Source organism: Pelodiscus sinensis, chromosome 2 (assembly GCF_052426305.1).
Source record: "Pelodiscus sinensis isolate ZL-2025 chromosome 2, ASM5242630v1, whole genome shotgun sequence".
In the NCBI taxonomy this organism is placed as follows: Eukaryota; Metazoa; Chordata; order Testudines; family Trionychidae; genus Pelodiscus; species Pelodiscus sinensis.
The window spans coordinates 25,101,267-25,120,145 of NC_143053.1; the positions used below are offsets into that span (position 1 = coordinate 25,101,267).

An 18,879-nucleotide genomic window follows, 5' to 3' on the forward strand; every position below is an offset into this window, starting at 1 on the left:
GCAGCATTGCAGACATAAGTACTGCAGTACTGTAGCCACCCTTCAGAAACCTTGTGACCCCTCCCTCGCCCTCCACAAACACACAATTCCTTTTTTAGGTCAAGACCACTAGAATTACAATACTATTAAATTTCAGATTTAAAAAGCTAAAATCATGAAATCTGCAATTTTAAAAATCCTGTGACCAAGAAATTGACCCGAATTGACCATGAATTTGGTAGGGCTATATTCAGCATGGGAGCAGAAGCCAGAAAATGGGGGTTCTGTTCCCACCTCTCCCATCAAGCCACTGTATCTCCCCCTGCCAAAGTCACTTCTCTTTCTGTTTCACTCTCTGCTAAACACTGCATGAAGAGCCAGCAACTCCTCATGTCTTGTTTTTACTAAGATATTGACTCGCTGTGTTGCTTAACTAGTCACATAATCTTTTTTTCTCTAGCATTCCTCCTCTAAACCTACTTCCTAGGGAAGCAGTGAGGCTTAATCAATGTCTGTGAAATATTCTGAAGATGAAAACTCTGCTATTTGTTGTAGTGTTGTGGGCTTTTTAAATTTAGACAGTATAATGCAGTTTCCTTACTGACCAATAGATCTTTACCCATTGCAAATGCTGCTGTTGCATGGACTTGACTAGATCAAAGTTACACAAAATTCACAATAGAGTGAGGGAGAATGTACTGTAATTAGAAAGCTTCCCCGGGTTACCACTTATTACTGGGTGTGGAGGAAGATCTATTCGTGTATTGTACTGTCTGGGTGATCATTCAGATCAGCTAAACCTGGCTTGGTCTAGAACAAACTGAACCACAGTGATGGTCTGATCCAGATCCCATTGAACTCAAGCCTTTCGGCTGACTTCAGCAGACTTTGAATGAGGTCTCAAGTTCTCATCCAATTGACCAATAAGTGGTAGTGATTGATTGATTGATTGATACAGTACTAGTAATGTGGTGTTTAATAAACATTATACAGTGACGGCTGCTACGCCAAAGAGCACATAGTATGTGGGACAAAAGTTGATGATAAACGTGTCTATTTAAATATAAAGCCCCATATTTGCACCAGGTTTTGTATGTGTATTTGTTTGCAAGCACAGAACACATACTAGGATGTGCAAAGTGGATAACGAAACATCTACCCTCATGGAAAAGAGCTATAGAATTAAATAGTAAATACATTTTGAAAAGGGTTTTTGTGAACCGTCTTATGTAATTTAATAGAGAATTACCTCCCTAGAGAACCATGTCGTTGGTTCACAAAACATCTACATCTGAGTGCACATTCTCCTTTGTACATGAAAAACCAGGGTTTCCCTGCATGCAAACAATGTGAAGCCTGTTTAGAGAGTAGAAATCAGCTGGGATTTTGGCAGATGAATTGTTATGTCTGCCTTGTAAGGCCCTTTGCAAGTTTTCTTTTTTAATGCCTTTCGCGAGAGCTTGAGTCCTGACTTCTGCAGAAAATGCCAATAATTCAATTTTGCATGGACTTCAGAGTTCATGCTAATCAATGACCACCCACTCACTGCCTCTTCTAATGTCTGTGTGCAGGCTGCCTGTGTCCCAGTTATGCTGAGCAATGGATGGGAGTTGCCATTCTCTGAAGTGATTGATTGGAACCAAGCTGCCGTCATAGGGGATGAGAGATTGTTATTACAGGTAAGAAAGTGGCTGTGGCCTTCAGCAGATCACTAGCATGCTGCTGCGCTAGCTAAACTTGCAGGGAAATGAATCCAATAGGTCAGTTACAAAAGAAACTTGTATCACAGGGGAATCATCTGTGTCACTGTAAATGGGAACTCATTTAATATGGCATCATTCATTTTGTGACCGGAAGGTCACACAGACCACTTTGTTAAACACAGTCTTTTCAAGAGTATCACATTTCTTTTGGATGCCTCTGTTATCTAATAAACTACATAACTGAGGGAGGACATATCATTTGGGCTCAGTTTCTTGAGCTTTCTTGAGCTCATACTTGTGCTTCCTAATGCCTTATTCTGCAAATAGGTCTCTTGATGTAGATTGCCACATGTACAGAGAGATAGTGACACTGAAGATAGTATATGTGGAGTAAGGTGGTATCTGACATTGGTGTGGGAGGCAGAATCTTTCCCTTGCCTTTCTGCACCTCACTTTTTCATTTTTAAGGGTGATGGTACTTATCTCTGTGAAGCATGGTGGGGCTCCATGAATTGTTTATCTCCATGAGGGACAATGAAAGACGGAGATAACATTGCCACATGTGTTATTACAACTCATTATCTGCTTCTTTCTTAAATGCACTCAAAGATATTTTTTCCCTATTTTGGCAATACCATTTCTGGTAATACCATTTTTGGTCATACGGTTTCTTCAAAGTCAGTTAGAAGCCAAAATATACGGTGATATCATCAAAGAAAAATCACTGAAAATTAGTTTCTCCAGTGCAGCAGGGGCTGTAGTCCATTGGCTAGGGTACTAAACTGAGATGTGGGTTCTAGATTTCTGGCTCTGCTGCTGAGCTGCTGTGTGATCTTGGATAAATCACTTACTCCGTTCCCCAACTCCTCTTCCAGCCCCACCCAGTAAAATGAGCATCATGATCCTTCTGTGATTTCTAAAGCATTTTGAGGCGAGTGCGTGAAGTGCCAAATTTGTAAAGGTGTGAAGGTACTTAGGTACTAGAAATTAATAGGCTAGGTGCTCATCTCTTTTAAAATCCCACTAGAGAATTCTGTATCTTTAGTTCATAAAATGCTTTAAAAATCTGACCTCAAAAGCCCTACTTAAGCAAGAGCTATTATTAATTAATTGCTAGTATAAAAGAAGGCCTTTTTTGGTTTAAAGAACAACATATTTTTGTAAGCAAAATTATTTTAAAAAAATATAATTTGCTGATCTTTGTGCCCTTCTGTAACATGCCATTGGTTCTCTTCACAGCTGCTTCCTTATTGAACTGCTACTGCACTGTTATTAACAGTGTTTTTAAAGTGCTGGCACAGAGCCGGAATGTCTGCTCTGGGAAATGTTTTTGTTATGTTGCAGTTTTTCATTTCCTGTTTTAGAACCGCTCGGATGTTTTTATTTGCATATTCTTGTTACCATAGAACCAATTTAGCTCCAGCCTTAATATGTAGTCTTCCTGCATTTATTTTTGTAGGCTTTTCTTCTTCCTCTTTTATTACTTAAATGACCTTATATTAAGACATCACCTAGTTCTAATAATTCCTGTGTAATCCTGCCAGATTAGTGTTAATATGTCATTTTCCTCACCTGGCTTTCTGGACAAACAGATTGATAATTAATAGGCAAACACTATTAAAATGAGAGTTCTGATTTTGCTTTCCAGCTGTTATAAACAGGCCACTCACATAAGCAGGCTAAGGAATTCTCTACCCTTGGCACAACATTGATGGGTACATATGTGAAGCACAGTCTTCTGTGGAACACGAGCATCTTTAACTTTCAGGATCAAAATTGCTTCTGCACTATGAAGGAGTGAGTGTGCTGTAGTTGAAGATTGGCGTTAATTTAATCTTGTGTTTATCACAAGATCAAGCCCTGTGGATTCATGCATGGTGCCGTAAAACATATATGTCTATAAGAAGTAATGCTGTATGGCCATGCTATAATTTATTTACAATAATATGAGTGCTTTTGATAATGGTGCTGTTAACATGCGGCACTCTACACCCATACTTACAGGAACCTAAAAATACCTAATACTAATTACTACATAGGATATGTGGCCATATGTAATTATTATCCACTTTATAATCGGACGACTGAATTTTATGGTACAATGGTATAACTGCAGATAGTAAGATGCCTCATTTGTATATATGTTGAACTGCTTCCCTGTGCCCTGTGCTTCATGTGTTGCTTCTTTTACAGGAAGGATCAAGCAAGAGATTTGTTTCACTCTGAATATTTTGCTTCCATATTGTATCTTTATATTCTATTATAAGTATTCCACTCCTAGAAACACAGAAGATTGAGATCGGAAGAGACCTCAGGAGGTCATCTAGTCCGCCCTGCTCAAAGCAAAACCATCTCCAACTAAATCAACGCAGCCAGGGCTTTGTCAAGCCTGGCCTTAAAAACCTCTATGGATGGAGATTCCACCACCTCCCTAGGCAACCCATTCCAGTGCTTCACCACCTTCCTAGTGAAGTAGTTTTACTTAATATCCAGTATAGACCTTCCCCACTGCAACTTGAGACCATTGCTCCTCATTTTGTCATCTGCCACCCCTGTGAATATCCTGACTCCATCCTCTTTGGAACCCCCCTTCAGGTAGTTGAAGGCTGCTGTCAAATGCCCCCTAATTTCTTCTGTTCTGCAAACTAAACAAGCCTAGTTCCCTCGTAAGTCATGTGCCCCTAATCATTTTTGTTGCCTTCTGCTGAACTGTCTCCAATTTGTGCACATCCTTTCTGTAGTGAGGGGCCCAAAACTGGACAGAGTACTCCATATTTGACCTCACAAGTGCCAAATAGAGGGGAATAATCACTTCGCTTCATGGGCTGACAGTGCTTCTCCTAATGCACCCTAATATGTCATTAGCCTTCCTGGCAACAAGGGCACACCATTGACTCATATCCAACTTCTCCTCTACCGTGATCCTTTTCTGAATAACTGTCTCTTAGCCTCTTGATCCCCAGCCTGTAGCTGTGAATGGATTCCTCCATCCTAAGTGAAGGAGGACTGTGCATTTGTGTTTGTTGAACCTCATCAGATTTCTTTTGGCCCAATCCTCCAATTTGTCTAGGTCACTCTGGACCCTATCCGTACCTTTGGCTGTGTCTAGACTACATGGCTTCATTGATGGAGCCATGTAGATTAGGGTTGTAGGCGTAGGCAAAGGCAAATGAAGCCGCAGTTTAAATGATCACGGCTTCATTTAAATTTACATGGCTGCCGCGCTGAGCCGACAAACAGCTGATCAGCTGTTTGTCCGCTCAGCGAGCTAGTCTGGACGCTCCCGCGCTGACATCAAAGCCCTTTGTCGGCAGCCCCGTTATTCCTCATGGGATGAGGTTTACCGGGGCTGCCAACAAAGGGCTTTGATGTTGGCAGGGGAGCATCCAGACTAGCGCGCTGAGTGGACAAACAGCTGATCAGCTGTTTGTCGGCTCAGCGCAGCAGCCATGTAAATTTAAATGAAGCTGCAATCATTTAAATCGCGGCTTCATTTGCCTTTGCCAAAAAAACAAATCTACATGGCTCCGTCGACGGTGCCATGTAGTCTAGACATACCCTTTAAGAGTATCCACCTCCCCCTAGCTTAGTGCCATCCATGAACTTGTTGAGGATTCAATCCATCCTTTCATCCAGATCGTTAATTAAGACGTTGAACAAAACTGGCAACAGGACTGACCCATGGGGCACTCTACTTTATACCAGCTGCCAACTAAGCCATTGATCATTACCCTTTAGCCCAATGATCTAACTTTTTATCCATCTTATAGTCCATTAATCGAAGCCATACTTCCTTAACTTGCTGGCAAGAATACTGTGGGAAACCATATCAAAAGCTTTGCTTAAAGTCAAGGTATATCACATCCAGCGCCTTCCCCAAATCCACAGAGCCAATTATCTCGTCATAGAAGGCAGTCAGGTTGGTAAGGCATGACTTGCCTTCGGTGAGTCCATATTGACTGTTCCTGATCACCTTCCTTGCCTCCAAATGTTTCGGAATGGATTTCTTGAGCACCTCCTCCATGATTTTTCCAGGGACCAAGCTGAGACTAACTGGTCTGTTGTTCTCCAGATGGGCACTAATATTTGCCTTTTTTCCAGTCATCAGGGATCGCCCCGATTGCCATGAGATTTCAGAGATAATGGCCAATGGCTCTGCAGTCAGAGTCAACTCTGAGTCAACTCTCTGTGTCCTCCCAGGCATGAAATCCACCATGTCCAACTTTTCTAAGCAGTCCTTAACCTGTTCTCTCACTACCTAGAGCTACTTACCTCCTCCCCGTACAGTACTATCCAGAGCTGCAGTATGGGAGCTGACTTTGTCTGTGAAGACGAAGGCAAAAAAAGCTTTGAGTGCTTCTGCTTTTTCCAAATCATCTGTCACTAGGAAGCTTTCCCATTCAGTAAGTGTCCCACACCTTCCCTGACCTTTCTTTTGATGCTAACCTACCTGCTAAAACCTTTGTTATCCTTCACTTCCCTCGCTAGCTGCAACTCCAGTTGTGCTTTGGCCTTCCTTATTATACCCCCTGCATGCTTGAACAACACTTTGTATTCCTCCCTGGTCATCAATCCAGGTTTCCATTTCTTGTAAGCTTCCTTTTTCTGTTCACTGAAGATTTCTCAGTTAAGCCAAGCAGGTTGCCTGCCATTTTTGCTATTTTTTCTGTACATTGAGATGTTTTGTTCCAATGCCTTCAATATGACTTCTTTAAAACAAATCCAGCTCTCTTGGACTCTTTCCCCCTCATACTAGCCTCCCATCAGTTTTCACAGGGAATCAAAGTCTGTTTTTCTGAAGTCGAGGGTCTATATTCTGTTTCTCTCCTTTCTTTCCTTTGCTAGGATCCTAAACTCAACCATCTCATGGTCTCTGCTGCCCATGTCATCTACCTCTACTTCCCCCACCAAATTCTTCCCTGTTTGTGAGTAGCAGGTCAAGAGGAGAATGACGTTTATTTGGTTCCTCTAGCACAGTGTTTCTCAAACTCTGCTCCACGGAGCCCCAGGGCTCCGCAAGACATCTCCAGAAGCTCTGCCTGGTTGACAAACTGGAAAGCCTTCAAAAGCAGAATTGATAATCGCCTCGAACTGACGCAATTAACACACACCGCTGGGGCTCTGCAAAAAGTTTGAGAACTGCTGCTCTAGCACTTGCACCAGGAGATTTTCCTCAACACTCTCCCAAAAATTCCTAGATTGTCAGTGCACAGCTGCACTGCTCTCCCAGCAGATGTCAGGGTGATTGAAGTCCCCCATGAGATCCAGGGCCTGTGGTCTGGAAATTTCTGCTAGTTGTCTGAAGAAAGCCTCATCTACCTCATCCTTAAAAGTTAGACTTTTAACAGGCTTTTTTCCAGTTTCATACTGGAGCTCTTAGCAGTCATACTGTTCTCTTACATACAGTATAACTCCTACATCTTTTCTCCCTTGCCGGCCTTTCCTAGACACTTTATATCCTACATGACAGTGCTTCAGTCATGCAAGTTATCCCACCCAGCCATGTGAGTTACCCCCAATCACTCCTTTGATTCCTTGTCCTTTTAGGCCCCAATTCATAATCTGAGGGAATGTCTGTACTGCAGTGGAAGTGGGGTTGGGAAACAAGTATGGGTGAGTTTGCACACATCACGCGAGAGATGTGTGTGTGTGTGTGTGTACACATCTGTTTCACACGATTACAATGTAGAGAAACCCTTAGGTTGTAAGATCTTTAAGGCAAAAACTTCTCCTCCCATTTGTACAGCACCTAACAGTGTGGAGCCATCATCCTGTTTGGGAGTGATAGACACGACCTGAATGCAGATGAAACAGAATAATAATTGTATAACATCTATGTAACCCTCCTGAATCTCTTTATATATCAAACCTTAAAGCTTCGAATTTTGGGTTTCTTACAGAACAGTTTCCTACAGATGTTACGAAACTGCACAATAATCTTTACCACTGAACTTTCTCAGAACATTGTATGAAGAATATTTGTATTCTGATTGGGGATATTTTATATGGCAACTGTGCGTGTGTGTGTGTGGTGTGTATGTGGGTGCATGCGTTTTTGGAGCGTGGGTGTTCAGGTTAATCTAATAACTAGATGAATTATGCTAATAACAACATGTATCCAAACGAACTTCGATGCCTGTGTGTAATTAGCCCTGAAAGTAAATATATGAAAGACTTGTGAGAAATGAGAGACGGAGAATGAAGTGGTGTGACTTGAAATAAGTAGATGTAGGTACTAAAGCAAATAACTTTCCATTCTTAAAAGAAGTGAATGCACCCACACTACACTGAAGGGACCTGATTCTCATTTACACATAGGCCTCTAATACCACTCTGACAGTGTAAAGAGATATTAAAGTAGGAATAAATTAGAATTACACCCACTCTAATGGCCTTTTACACTGCCAGAACCGTGTATGGAGACCTTAGGGCCTGTCTACATGGAGAATTAATGGGAAAGTTAGTACAAAATAGTTAGGGCATGAATTTAAAGGGCAATAGCTATTTCCCACTAATTCCTTACTTTTTTGCCATTTAGGTTAATCTGCTTCTAGAGGGGATTAACCTCAACTGCCCAAAGGTACTTTTAATTCAGAATAAGTGTCCATATAGGGAGTTAATGTGGAGTAGCCGTTCCTCACTAACTGTTCTGAACTAGCTACGCCAGACTTTTTCCCTGAGTAGACAAACTCTTAGTGTAAATGGGAATCAGACTTTTAAGAAGCTAAATAATAGTCCAATGTGTGAGGAATGTGGGTATGTACATGGAGAGAGAGAGAGAGACTCTCTCTCTCTCTCTCTCTCCCCCCCCCCCCCCGCCTGCCTGCCTGCCTGCAAGAGGAAGTAAAGTTCTACCAGTATTAAAGCTCCATAGTGTGTCCAGTGAAAAAATTAATTGTTTTCTTCTTTGTAAATAGCAAGTATTAGGATGGACTTCTTTTTCTCTCCCTACATTATTCCACAGACTAGTGGCTTTGCTGCAGATGCTGTGATAATTTCTTCAGGGTGCTTACGTTGCCATGTTGTGAGGGAGACTGCAATTGCAGATTTCTTTAATATACTTTCAGAATGGAGATTATTGTCGGACTCTTAATGACCTGCAGCTACTAGTATGTTAAATTAGTGGTTTGCAAAAAGCTTTGTGTGTGAGGGATTTACTGAAGGGTTCCTCGCTGTGACTTGCCACAGCTCCACAAGGGAGAAAAGGAGCATTTGCTACCATAGAAACAACTTTTTTTTAAAATGGAAAATTACTAGAGAATCGTAAGGTTGGCCAATAGGCTCAAATACTAAAGGTCACAAAGGGTGCCATCCATTTATTTTCCAGTAGCTGTTCTTTAGATGTTAATTCACATATGTGTGTTGGGTGGGGTTACTGGCTTATACTGATTCTCTGTTGCTGGGTAGGGTAGAGAATGCTAATTTCGGAGTCTCAAGCATATGTTAATTTGACCAGATTCCATTGTTTTCCACACCATCTGATTGCACTGCACCTTGTATTACAGATTCCTTCTACAATCAGGTCTATCCATCAGGATAAAATCCTAGCACTTAGACAGCAGACACAGTTCTTGTGGGAGGCTTATTTTTCTTCAGTTGAGAAGATTGTATTGACCACACTAGAGGTGAGTAACAATTCTCAGATATTAGTCAGAGAAGAGATGTTCCTTAATATGTCTGCCACAGTCTGTGCTGAGCTGTTGTCTGACCTTGGCTTTCATGGCATGTGATTGGTCACTTTAAAAACCTTCAGCAGCTTGATAACTTTTCTCCCCTAAGGAAATATTTTCTTCATTATTGGAATCCACATAAGAAAACTGACATGATGACAAATGGGAACCATCTGACACATGGAAAAGTTGTCTTGTGCCATCACGGCTTCTCAAGGCTTTATGGCTGATGAATCCGTATTCCTGTCATTCATAGCGCATGTGATCCTTCAAAAGACCTTACAAGAACTCGCTTTGGAAAAAATGGAACTGTTAAGCTCCTTTTCTCCCAACACCCCTTTACATTTTGATGCCTGTTCACAGGTGTCTGGAAATGGGTGCTTGTAAGTCACCTGAGACTTAGCAGATGTGTGCATTTCCCAAGGGAGATAAGAGGTGACATACAGGAGTACATCTGTGGGCAGCCAGAGTGTATTGTATTCCACCCGCTCTTCCTCCTTAGCCCAGTGAGAGTTGCAAAGGAGACATACATCGGCTCTGCAGTCTCTCCTGCAATTGGGGTGTCCCCAGCTGAGGAGTTGAACTTAATCTCTACTCCATTTGTTTACAGCAGGGGTGGGGAACTTTTTTGTGTCAAGAGCCATAAAAATCTGTTGGGGGCCACACACAAGTGAGAAGCAAAAAAAAAAAAAAAAACTCGAAAATGAAAACAAACAAAAAAAACCCTCATCCCTCACAGACTTAGCCCTCAACTGAAAAGGAGAAAGAACCTGGAGAGGAGGGGCAGACTAGTAGATGTTGTGTGCTTCCACCCCATGCTGGGGCAGCAGGAGGGCTGGAGTGCCAGTGCGTGCTCCCCGATGCTGGGGGGGGAGGAGCCCTGAACCTCTGGAGCTGGATCCAGGTGATCTGGGGACCACATCTGTCCCCCAGACCTGAGGTTCCCACCCCTGATTTACAGAATCTGTCCCCCAGGCACTCAAGTGCATCTTTAGGGCTGAACTGAAACATTTTAGATAATATGGTCATAGTTGTCAGACTAGGACAAAGTTACTAATACCAGTAGGATTTAGGAAGATACTAGCAAAGAAGCTTGAGCTTGGTAGCAAGGAAGACTGGGGCTAGAACAGGGAAGGAGCTGCAAGGTTTCCATTTTATGAAACCAAGTCAGGCATATCCTAGTCTCTGGGTTTATTTGGGGGGGGGGGGGAGGATTTCGCCCAGGATAAGCAATCTCACAGAACCACTTCTGTGTAGAGAGGGCAAATTAACAGTAATCCTGTTCAGTGGAAAATAAAATGCGTGCTCAGATGCTCATGTCCAACAATCACTAGAAAAGCCTGAAATATTTTCTTTTAAAAAGAGGAAAAAATGAAAGGTTTGGCTTTGTTGCATAAAAAGGTTTTTATTTAGGTGTCGGACGTTGGTAAGATCAAATGTGCCCTCTGCTTAAAATCTGATGTGAGGGAGTAAATCCTAGAGTTGGAGAGGGAAAGGATTTATTCTGGTAGTTACTTTCGGTCTTTCACTGTAATGCCATGTACTGCAATATCTTGATGATCCTACATATCATTTAGTCACTGCCTGTCTGGACTGTAGCAGTACAATATACCTGGGCATGAAGCTATCATCCCATAGGGAACTTCAAAAGATATAGAAGGCTGCAGCATGTCTCTTCAGCTACCCTGAGCACATCAGACCTGTCCCCTGCTCTCTACACTGGCTTCCTGTAGAAGTATGAAGTCAAGTTCAAAGTCTGAAGGTCTTTATCTCTCAGCGCCCTCCCCGCCATCTCCCACCCCTGCATATCGTCACCTAAAGCTCCAGGATGAAACCCCTGGTAAATAACCGCAGGGCGCTGGAGGGCCATGGAACTTTGTATCTTGAAGTGAAGCTTTCTCTTGTGGATCAGGCTGACACCGTGAAGGGAGGGAGCTCCTCCTCTTTGCTTCAAGTGCAAGGTGCACTTCTTAGCCTGCCTTCTCCATTAGCAACACAGAGCAGCGCAGAATGTAAGAAATAGAAACCATCCCTACATGGCTCACACAGGTCTCCTGGGAATAGGAGACGTGAGAGAGAATGGACCACACGTGAGAGGTGTGTGGTGCCAATCCTGGCAGACACAGACACTACAGAGATGAGGCCAATACAAGAACCTGTATAGGATGGAATAATATGCAGAAGAGGGAGCTGAAAAGCTATGCCAGCAACACATTCCATATAGGCAGAAGAGCCTGATGAGTGACTCACCTCTTCTTCATACAACTCCCTGTGCTCCATAATCCCCATAGAGCCTCAAAAGCTCCCAGAAGCAGGGGGGGGGGGGGGGGGGGGACGACGACGACACTCCCCTTGGCCCCAGACAGAGCTGCTATAGTCAGGGGAAAGAGGCTCCAGCAGGTCTAGCTCCTAGGACACTCTGCGCTTCTCCTGACTTGAGCACCAGCTCTGCACTCCTGTTGGCTAAGAACAAGTCAGTGGGAGCTGGGGGGTGGTGCTTGCGGGCAAGAGCAGCATGCATAGCATGGAATCTCTCCCCTGCTCCCATGGAGCCGCACCCGATGGTCACTTCCAGGGTGCAGTGCAATGCCCCAGGGCAGGCAGGCACCAGATGGCCTGGCTTCGTGACGCTGACCAGAAGCAGCCCAAGTTAGCCCAAGCCCCCCCAAATTTGGAGCCACTGCCTGTACTCTAAATCTCTCATCCCTGGCCTCACCTTCAGACCATAACCCTAGTCCAGAGCCTGTACCTCAACATCCAATCCACTGCCTGTACCTCCTCCTGTACCCCAACCTCCCCAGGCCTAAGCACCTCCCCAAACTTGTAGCCCCCCTTAGATACCAAGCCCCGTATCCCTGGGTCCACCTTGGACTCCTCATGCCCTCTTGCACCCCAATTCCTTTCTTCAGTGTACAGCCCACTTCTATATTCTGAATCCCTCAGCCCCAGCCTAGAGGCCCCCTCTTGTACCCCAAGTCCCTCATCCTCACTCCACTCCAAAGCCCACGCCCCTAGCTGGAGTCCTCCCCCACACACACCCCAACTACATGCTCCAACCTGGACCCCCCTCCCACAGCCAGAGTTCCCATTTAGAGCCCTTACCCCGACCCCTCAGCCCCATCACCACCACACACTGCCAGTGTGCAGAATGACTTTTGTTATGCAATGCATTGCCTCCATATTGGTGCACATAACAAAAGTCATTCCACACATGGGTATAAAAATTAAAGGGAACCCTGGACAGATGAGTCATAAATGTATGTGTTAAATGTGAGATATTCCACCGGTTGGCTCCCTAGCCTACTGAGTAACAATATCCATAAGATTTGTATACCTCACATGTCAAAATGTTTGCATATGTTGCATGGCATCAGAAGCCTGTTTCAGGATGAAACTGTTTTTTGCTCTGTGTACATTGAGAAAGCATCGCATGTGAGCTGTGTGAAGCATTGTTGGCTACCAGAAAAATGGAAGATTGTCCAGTCTATAGAAACCTACTCACCCTCTAAACCTACAGACTACCTCTTATCTGTTTTTTTTTAAAATCAGTTCTGAGAGGAAAAAAAAGGAGGTGGTGGAAGGAGGACTAGAAGAATTAATCCCATCTAGTTCTTCATCAGATTGTAGAAGAATATGCATTTTCTGATTTCTCTCTTCATTTTCTAATGTCTTGCTATATTTAGTGGCAAAAATTAAAGGAAGAGAGAAGGCAGTCGCTACCTTTCCAATGCAAAACACTCATGGCTGAAGCATATAACTTGACATCTGTTAACAGAAGTATCTAGAGATGTCCTTGGGTTTAACAGTTAAACTCTAACACGGGGGTGGGGAATCTCAGACCCAGAAGCTGGATGTGGATACAGCCCCCGGCTTGCCTGGATCCAGCCCCCGTAGCTCAGGGCTCCCCCCCAGCATTAGGGAGCCCGTGGTGGCACTCCAGCCTCCCTGGGGCCCCACTGCGGGGCTGGAGCACACAGAGGCCGCGTCTACACAGCAGGGATTAACTTGAAATAAGCTACTTAAATTGAGCTACGTCAGTTGCGTACTTCATTTAGAAATAGCTTATTTCAAGTTTTGGTGCTGTCTACACAGCACTTATTTCGGAATAGAGCACTTTTCCTCCGACTTCCCATACTCCGCCTAAAATTAGGGTTACAGGAGTTGGATAAGAAGTCCTCAGCTTGACAGTATTTCAGCATTATGTCAAAATAACTGCCGGCTCTGTAGAGGGCTCTGTTATTTGAAACAGTGTTACTGGGTGGACATACCTAAAGTGTGCGAGGGGAACGTGGGGAGTGTCTTTTTCCTTCTCCATGTCAGTGAGGGTTTTTGCTTGCAACTGACAAGTGACTTTAGACAGAAAAATATTTCACTTTAAATGAAGAATCTAATAAATTGCAAGATCCCCATGTCCACAGAGACTAATGAGGTACTTTGAATACTGTTATCCAATGCCTCAAACTGCCAAAAGCATGCAGAAGAGTATGGGTTCTGCATTGTTTTAAAAAGAGATTAAAAAGGAATGCCAAGTAAGTTGTGTCAGTGCTTTTTTACAAAATGTGTAGTGATTGCAGTTTGCCAGAGTTACTGAAGTCTTTACTGTTGGCCATTACAACTTATTTACAGATCACTACCTTTCTTATTTTCCAGATTATTCAGGACAGAATATTTAAGCACATATCACGTAATAGTTTAATATGGAACAAACATCCTGGAGGGTTATTCGTATTGCCACAGTATTCCTCGTATCTGGGAGATTTTCCTTACTACTATGCTAATCTAGGTAAGTGAATCCTTGCTTGTAGGCCTCACAAGCTTTGCTTGTAGGAATATTGTTAATTTCTGGATGGTGTGTGGTAAATGGGTCACCAGAAATATCTCACTAATGGTATTCTTGTTTTACCCTATCCTGCTCCAAACCAGTTGCTCTGAACCTTTTCAGACCGCCATATACCTTTTTGGAGTCGGATTTGACTTGCATGCCCCAAGTTTCACTTCAATTAAAAACTACTTGCTTAAAAATCAGATGTAAAAATACAAAAGAGTCACAGGACATTATTACTGAAAAATTGCTAGTGTTTTTCACATGGACTGCTGTAAAATGAGGCAAATAACTAGGGGTATGTCTACACTACAAAGTTAATTCAAACTAACGGATGTTACTTCGAATTAACTTTCATAGGCGCTATACTAGCGCTCCGCTAGTTAGAACTTAATTCGAACTAGGAAAACCTCATTTTATGAGGATTAAGCCTAGTTCGAACTAGCTAGTTCGAATTAAGGGGTGTTTAGCCCCTTAATTCGAACTAGTGGGAGGCTAGACCTCCCAAGCTTTCCCTGGTGGCCACTCTGGCCAACACCAGGGAAACTCGTCTGCCCCCCTCCCGGCCCCGGACCCCTTAAAGGGGCACGGGCTGGCTACGGTGCCCGTGCCAGGTGCAAGCATGCCAGCACCCAGCCAGCAGACCCTGCACCTGGCACGGATTGAGCCACCCACCCGATGCTCCCCAGCCCTCCCCCTCTTCCCGGGACCAGGCTGGCGGCTCCCGGGAGCTTGCCCGGGACCGCAAGAGGCGGGCACCCACTTGGGCTAGTGTAGACATCATGGACCTTGTCCACGATCTCCGCACTAGGCACAGGAAAGTGGCCGTCTAGGGCAGGAGAGCTGCCAGCCTGGCCACCCAGGAGCAGGTGTGCAAGAGTATCAAGGGGGTCCACTGAGACCCCCGACCCTGAGCCCTGAGCTTACAATGGCCGTCCTGGGTCAGACCAAAGGTCCATCTAGCCCAGTAGCCTGTCTCCCGACAGCGGCCAACCCTAGAGACCCTGGAGGGGATGGACCGAAGACAGTGACCAAGCCATTTGTCTCATGCCATCCCTCTCCAGCCTTCCACAAACCTTGGCCAGGGACACCACTCCTACCCCTGGCTAATACCACTCCATGGACCCAGCCTCCATGACTTGATCTCACTTCCCTTTAAACTCTGTTCTAGTTCTAGCCTTCACAGCCTCCTGCAGCAAAACGCTAATTCGAACTAGTTTTTTAGTCTGGATCCATTAGTTCGAATTAGCTTAGTTCGAATTAACTAATTTGAAGTAAGTTAGTTCGAATTAACTTTGTAGTGTAGACATACCCTAGATGAGTTATGGAAGACCTCTGAGTACCCCAGGAATACACCTACTCCTGGGTGAGCCACTGCTGCAAAATATTGGCCTTTGCTGGATGGAGTGTCATTGACTGACCTGCATACACATAAGGATATCAAGTCAGTCCTCTAATAATTCAGATAAAATTGTAACAAATCATTGTCTTCCCTGTACTTTCTGGTTATCTTCTTACAGGTCAGTAGCTGGCAACTTCATGGCAACATGGATATTTTGCATTCATTGTTTAGCTTTGCTTGACAATACCCAAAGACAACAGAGGTGCCATCAAGGTTCTGGGCCTAGATGAGGTGGAATTATAATGGTATTTGCAGTGGTAGAGAAAGGAGGAAGCAGATAGGATCTATCATATGCCACCAAAATTTGAGGTGGTGGCAGGATGACTGGAATCATCTGTTACAGAGACTTGAAGAATTGCAAGTGTGGATAGAAGGGGATTGTTCTGCAATGGGCAGGCAGAATAGTAAGTCATCAACTCAGAGATGATAGTTGAAGCTTCGTGTGCAGTTGAAGTTGCCCTTGGGTCAGCTGTGGAGATAAAAGGAGAGGACAAAGGACATGACTCTGAGGGATGCTGGAACGGGGGAGGGGGGGGAGAAAGAAGGAGATGTTGATGGAGCTATTGAAGAGGCAGGAAGAAAGCGCCAAGAAGCCAATGTCTATCAGGAAGTTCAAGGGGGCGGGGTACTTATTAGTAGTCGTAGCAACAGAAATCAAGTAGCATGAAGATGAGAGAAGAAGCCCTTAGACTTGGCCCGGAGAACTTAACTGATAAACTTGGCAAGGAGAATAAGCCAGGTTGCAGGGCATCCGGGGGAATCAGAGGAAAGGATGTAAAAGCAGAAGTGTTAATATAGGCAGAGATCTGGAAAGTTTACGAGAAAGAGTGGAGCCAGGAGACAGGGTGAGATGGTTTGATCCAACATGGTAATTTCTTTGTTCTTAAAATTGTCCTTTTCCATATCTGACTTGTTTGATTTACACTACACAAGGCGGCTTCCGCTTTAGTAACTTCCATTTATTTTTCATTTCAGGTCTGAAACCCCCTTCCAAGTTCACGGCTGTTATCCATGCGGTAACTCCCTTGGTTTCCCAATCTCAGCCTGTGCTGAAACTTCTTGTTGCTGTAGCCAAGTCCCAGTACTGTGCACAGGTGAGCCCTGCTGTCTGACTCTCCATGGCTTTTGAGCCAAAGCCCTCATAAAGACACAGCTCCCATTGGCTGCACGTCTTGTCACTTCTCCTCCTTTCAAAATCCCGGGCTTAAATTTTGATCCTCCTTGTCTCTGAGGTCATTACAATCTGAGACCTGAACCAGCTCGTGTGGGGAAGAAAATCCCTGAACTTTAATAAAAGTGGGAAACACGTCACAAATACTCTGATTTATTTTGAGATGAGGGGTAAAGTAACAGCCGTTCTGTAAGACGAGAGTAGGTACATGATGTAAATAACAAAAAGCAGGAGTGGGGAATCCATTTGGTGTTCAAGGTTCTTCTGGTTTGAATTCTGTAGACATAAGTGTACCCATGTGTGTCTAACACCATAGGTTAATATTCCTTGCAGATCATTGTTTTATGGAATTGTGATAAACCCCTCCCAGCCAAACACCGCTGGCCTGCCACTGCTGTGCCTGTCATAGTCATCGAAGGGGAGAGCAAGGTAGGTTAAAGCGAAGAACAGTCAAAGATTGCAAGCAAGTATGGTACAATGGGACCGGGGACTTTCTTTTCCAGTTGGTGAATGTTTTGTGGTGACCAGGTTGGTGGCGCCTATTCTTATGCCTCTGCCTTTTGCTCCTCTGTGATTGGAGAATCACCGCTCTAATGACAGTTCAGTGCATGAAATTTGTCCTTTCATCACATGTCAGCTGTTGTTCAACATGGCAGTCGGTGCTGCGAGTCTGAGAGAGAGAGAGAAGGGACTGAATTTTCCAAGATGGCCACCCAGAGAGGAGGTGCCATTAAATTAGTGATGCATCCAAATTTTGGTCTAAGCATTCCGATGTAGGATTTGAGGGTCCTGCATCTGTGTTAACATTTGGAAATCAGGTTCCCAGAGAAACTGGTAAGTATGTTCTTGGCTTGTGAGAAAGGACTGCTGTTATGGTTTGTGTGGCGGTCAGCAAGGACATTAGGGTGCTCACAAGGACAGGATGGGCTGATATGCACAACTTGGAGATCCCAGTATGCTTGATTGGTCATGAGAAGACAACAAAGGGGAAGAGATGAAAAGCTTCTGCCATTGGGCAAGGTACTCTATTGGCCTTCCCTTTGCATAGACCTTCGCATGCGTGCAAAGCAGGAGTAAAATGGTACCAAATGAGAATAGCAGCATTTGTGTATGGTTTGCACTTGTGTGAATGATACACCCACAGCATTGTCATGGACTAGAGAATAAGGCCTATTCTTCTGCATCCCTTTCTAATGCTAGTGCTGGAAGTCAGAGCCAAGCATCCTAGTTGGGCCAGTCTGTGATTTTTATCATCTTTCTCTCCCCCCTAAATTCACAATGTGATGTTTTAGCTGCTTGGGCTATAAAATCCTATTGTGAATTTTACACCTCATCTTCACTCTTTTTCCCAGTAGGCTGAACAAGGGAAAAGTCAGAGCACTGCTAAGCTGACAGCTATTAGTTCTGCCTAAGTCATTGGACATATAAATGGTCAAGAAATTGCTGCATGGCTTAGACAGAGGCTGCTGCTACTTGGGGATTTTTGAGCATTGCAAGCATGATCTGTTTTCAATCTTTGTGAATCGCCTGGCGGGTGGGGGGTGGGCCAGTTCTAAGCAGGTGAAAGAACTGTCATGGGAGCTGTTTAATTAAGAAAACAAACTCCAGAGTTCCCAAAGGTATGTTTATAGTGGACAGTCTCTCCTGTCTATTATCACATCACATACCAAATGGCTGCTGAAACAGAAAATCTGTTTGTTTTTACAACTCTTGCTTAGTTGTTCAGTGCACTCCAAAGATCTAACTAAGGACTTACTTTTTATAGTTGGCAGTTCTCTAGGGCAGGGGCAAGGAACCCCCGGGGGTGGGAACTGGAGGCTCAGGGCCACCCCCAGCATTGGGGAACCTGCACTGGCACTCCAGTCTCCCCATTCCCCTACAAAGAAGCTAGAGCACACAAAATCTAGGAGGCTGTCCCCCTCCCCCCCCCCCAGGCTCTGGTGTCAGAGGGGAAGGTAGGGAGTGTCTTTCTCCTTCTCAGACAGGGGCCACATCAGTGAGGGTTTTTTTTTTTAACTTCTTACTTGTGTGTGGCCCCCGACTGATTTTTCTGTGGGTCAGTGGCCCCCGACCCACAAAAGGTTCCCCACCCCTGCTCTAGGGACTTCCCTCAAAGGATCTCAAAGCACTGT

At 44.3% G+C, this 18,879-nt stretch overlaps 1 protein-coding gene across 1 annotated transcript in view; it reads left to right on the forward strand.

Moving 5' to 3' along the window:
• The window catches only part of EXT1 (exostosin glycosyltransferase 1), a 264,919-nt gene that overhangs the window by 224,061 nt on the left and 21,979 nt on the right, over positions 1-18,879 (forward strand). The window contains exons 3-7 of the mRNA XM_006130782.5: positions 1,551-1,658; positions 9,188-9,307; positions 14,003-14,135; positions 16,552-16,670; positions 17,081-17,176. Of these exons, the coding sequence (XP_006130844.3) occupies positions 1,551-1,658; positions 9,188-9,307; positions 14,003-14,135; positions 16,552-16,670; positions 17,081-17,176 (576 nt within the window). The remainder of the gene's footprint in view (positions 1-1,550; positions 1,659-9,187; positions 9,308-14,002; positions 14,136-16,551; positions 16,671-17,080; positions 17,177-18,879) is intronic.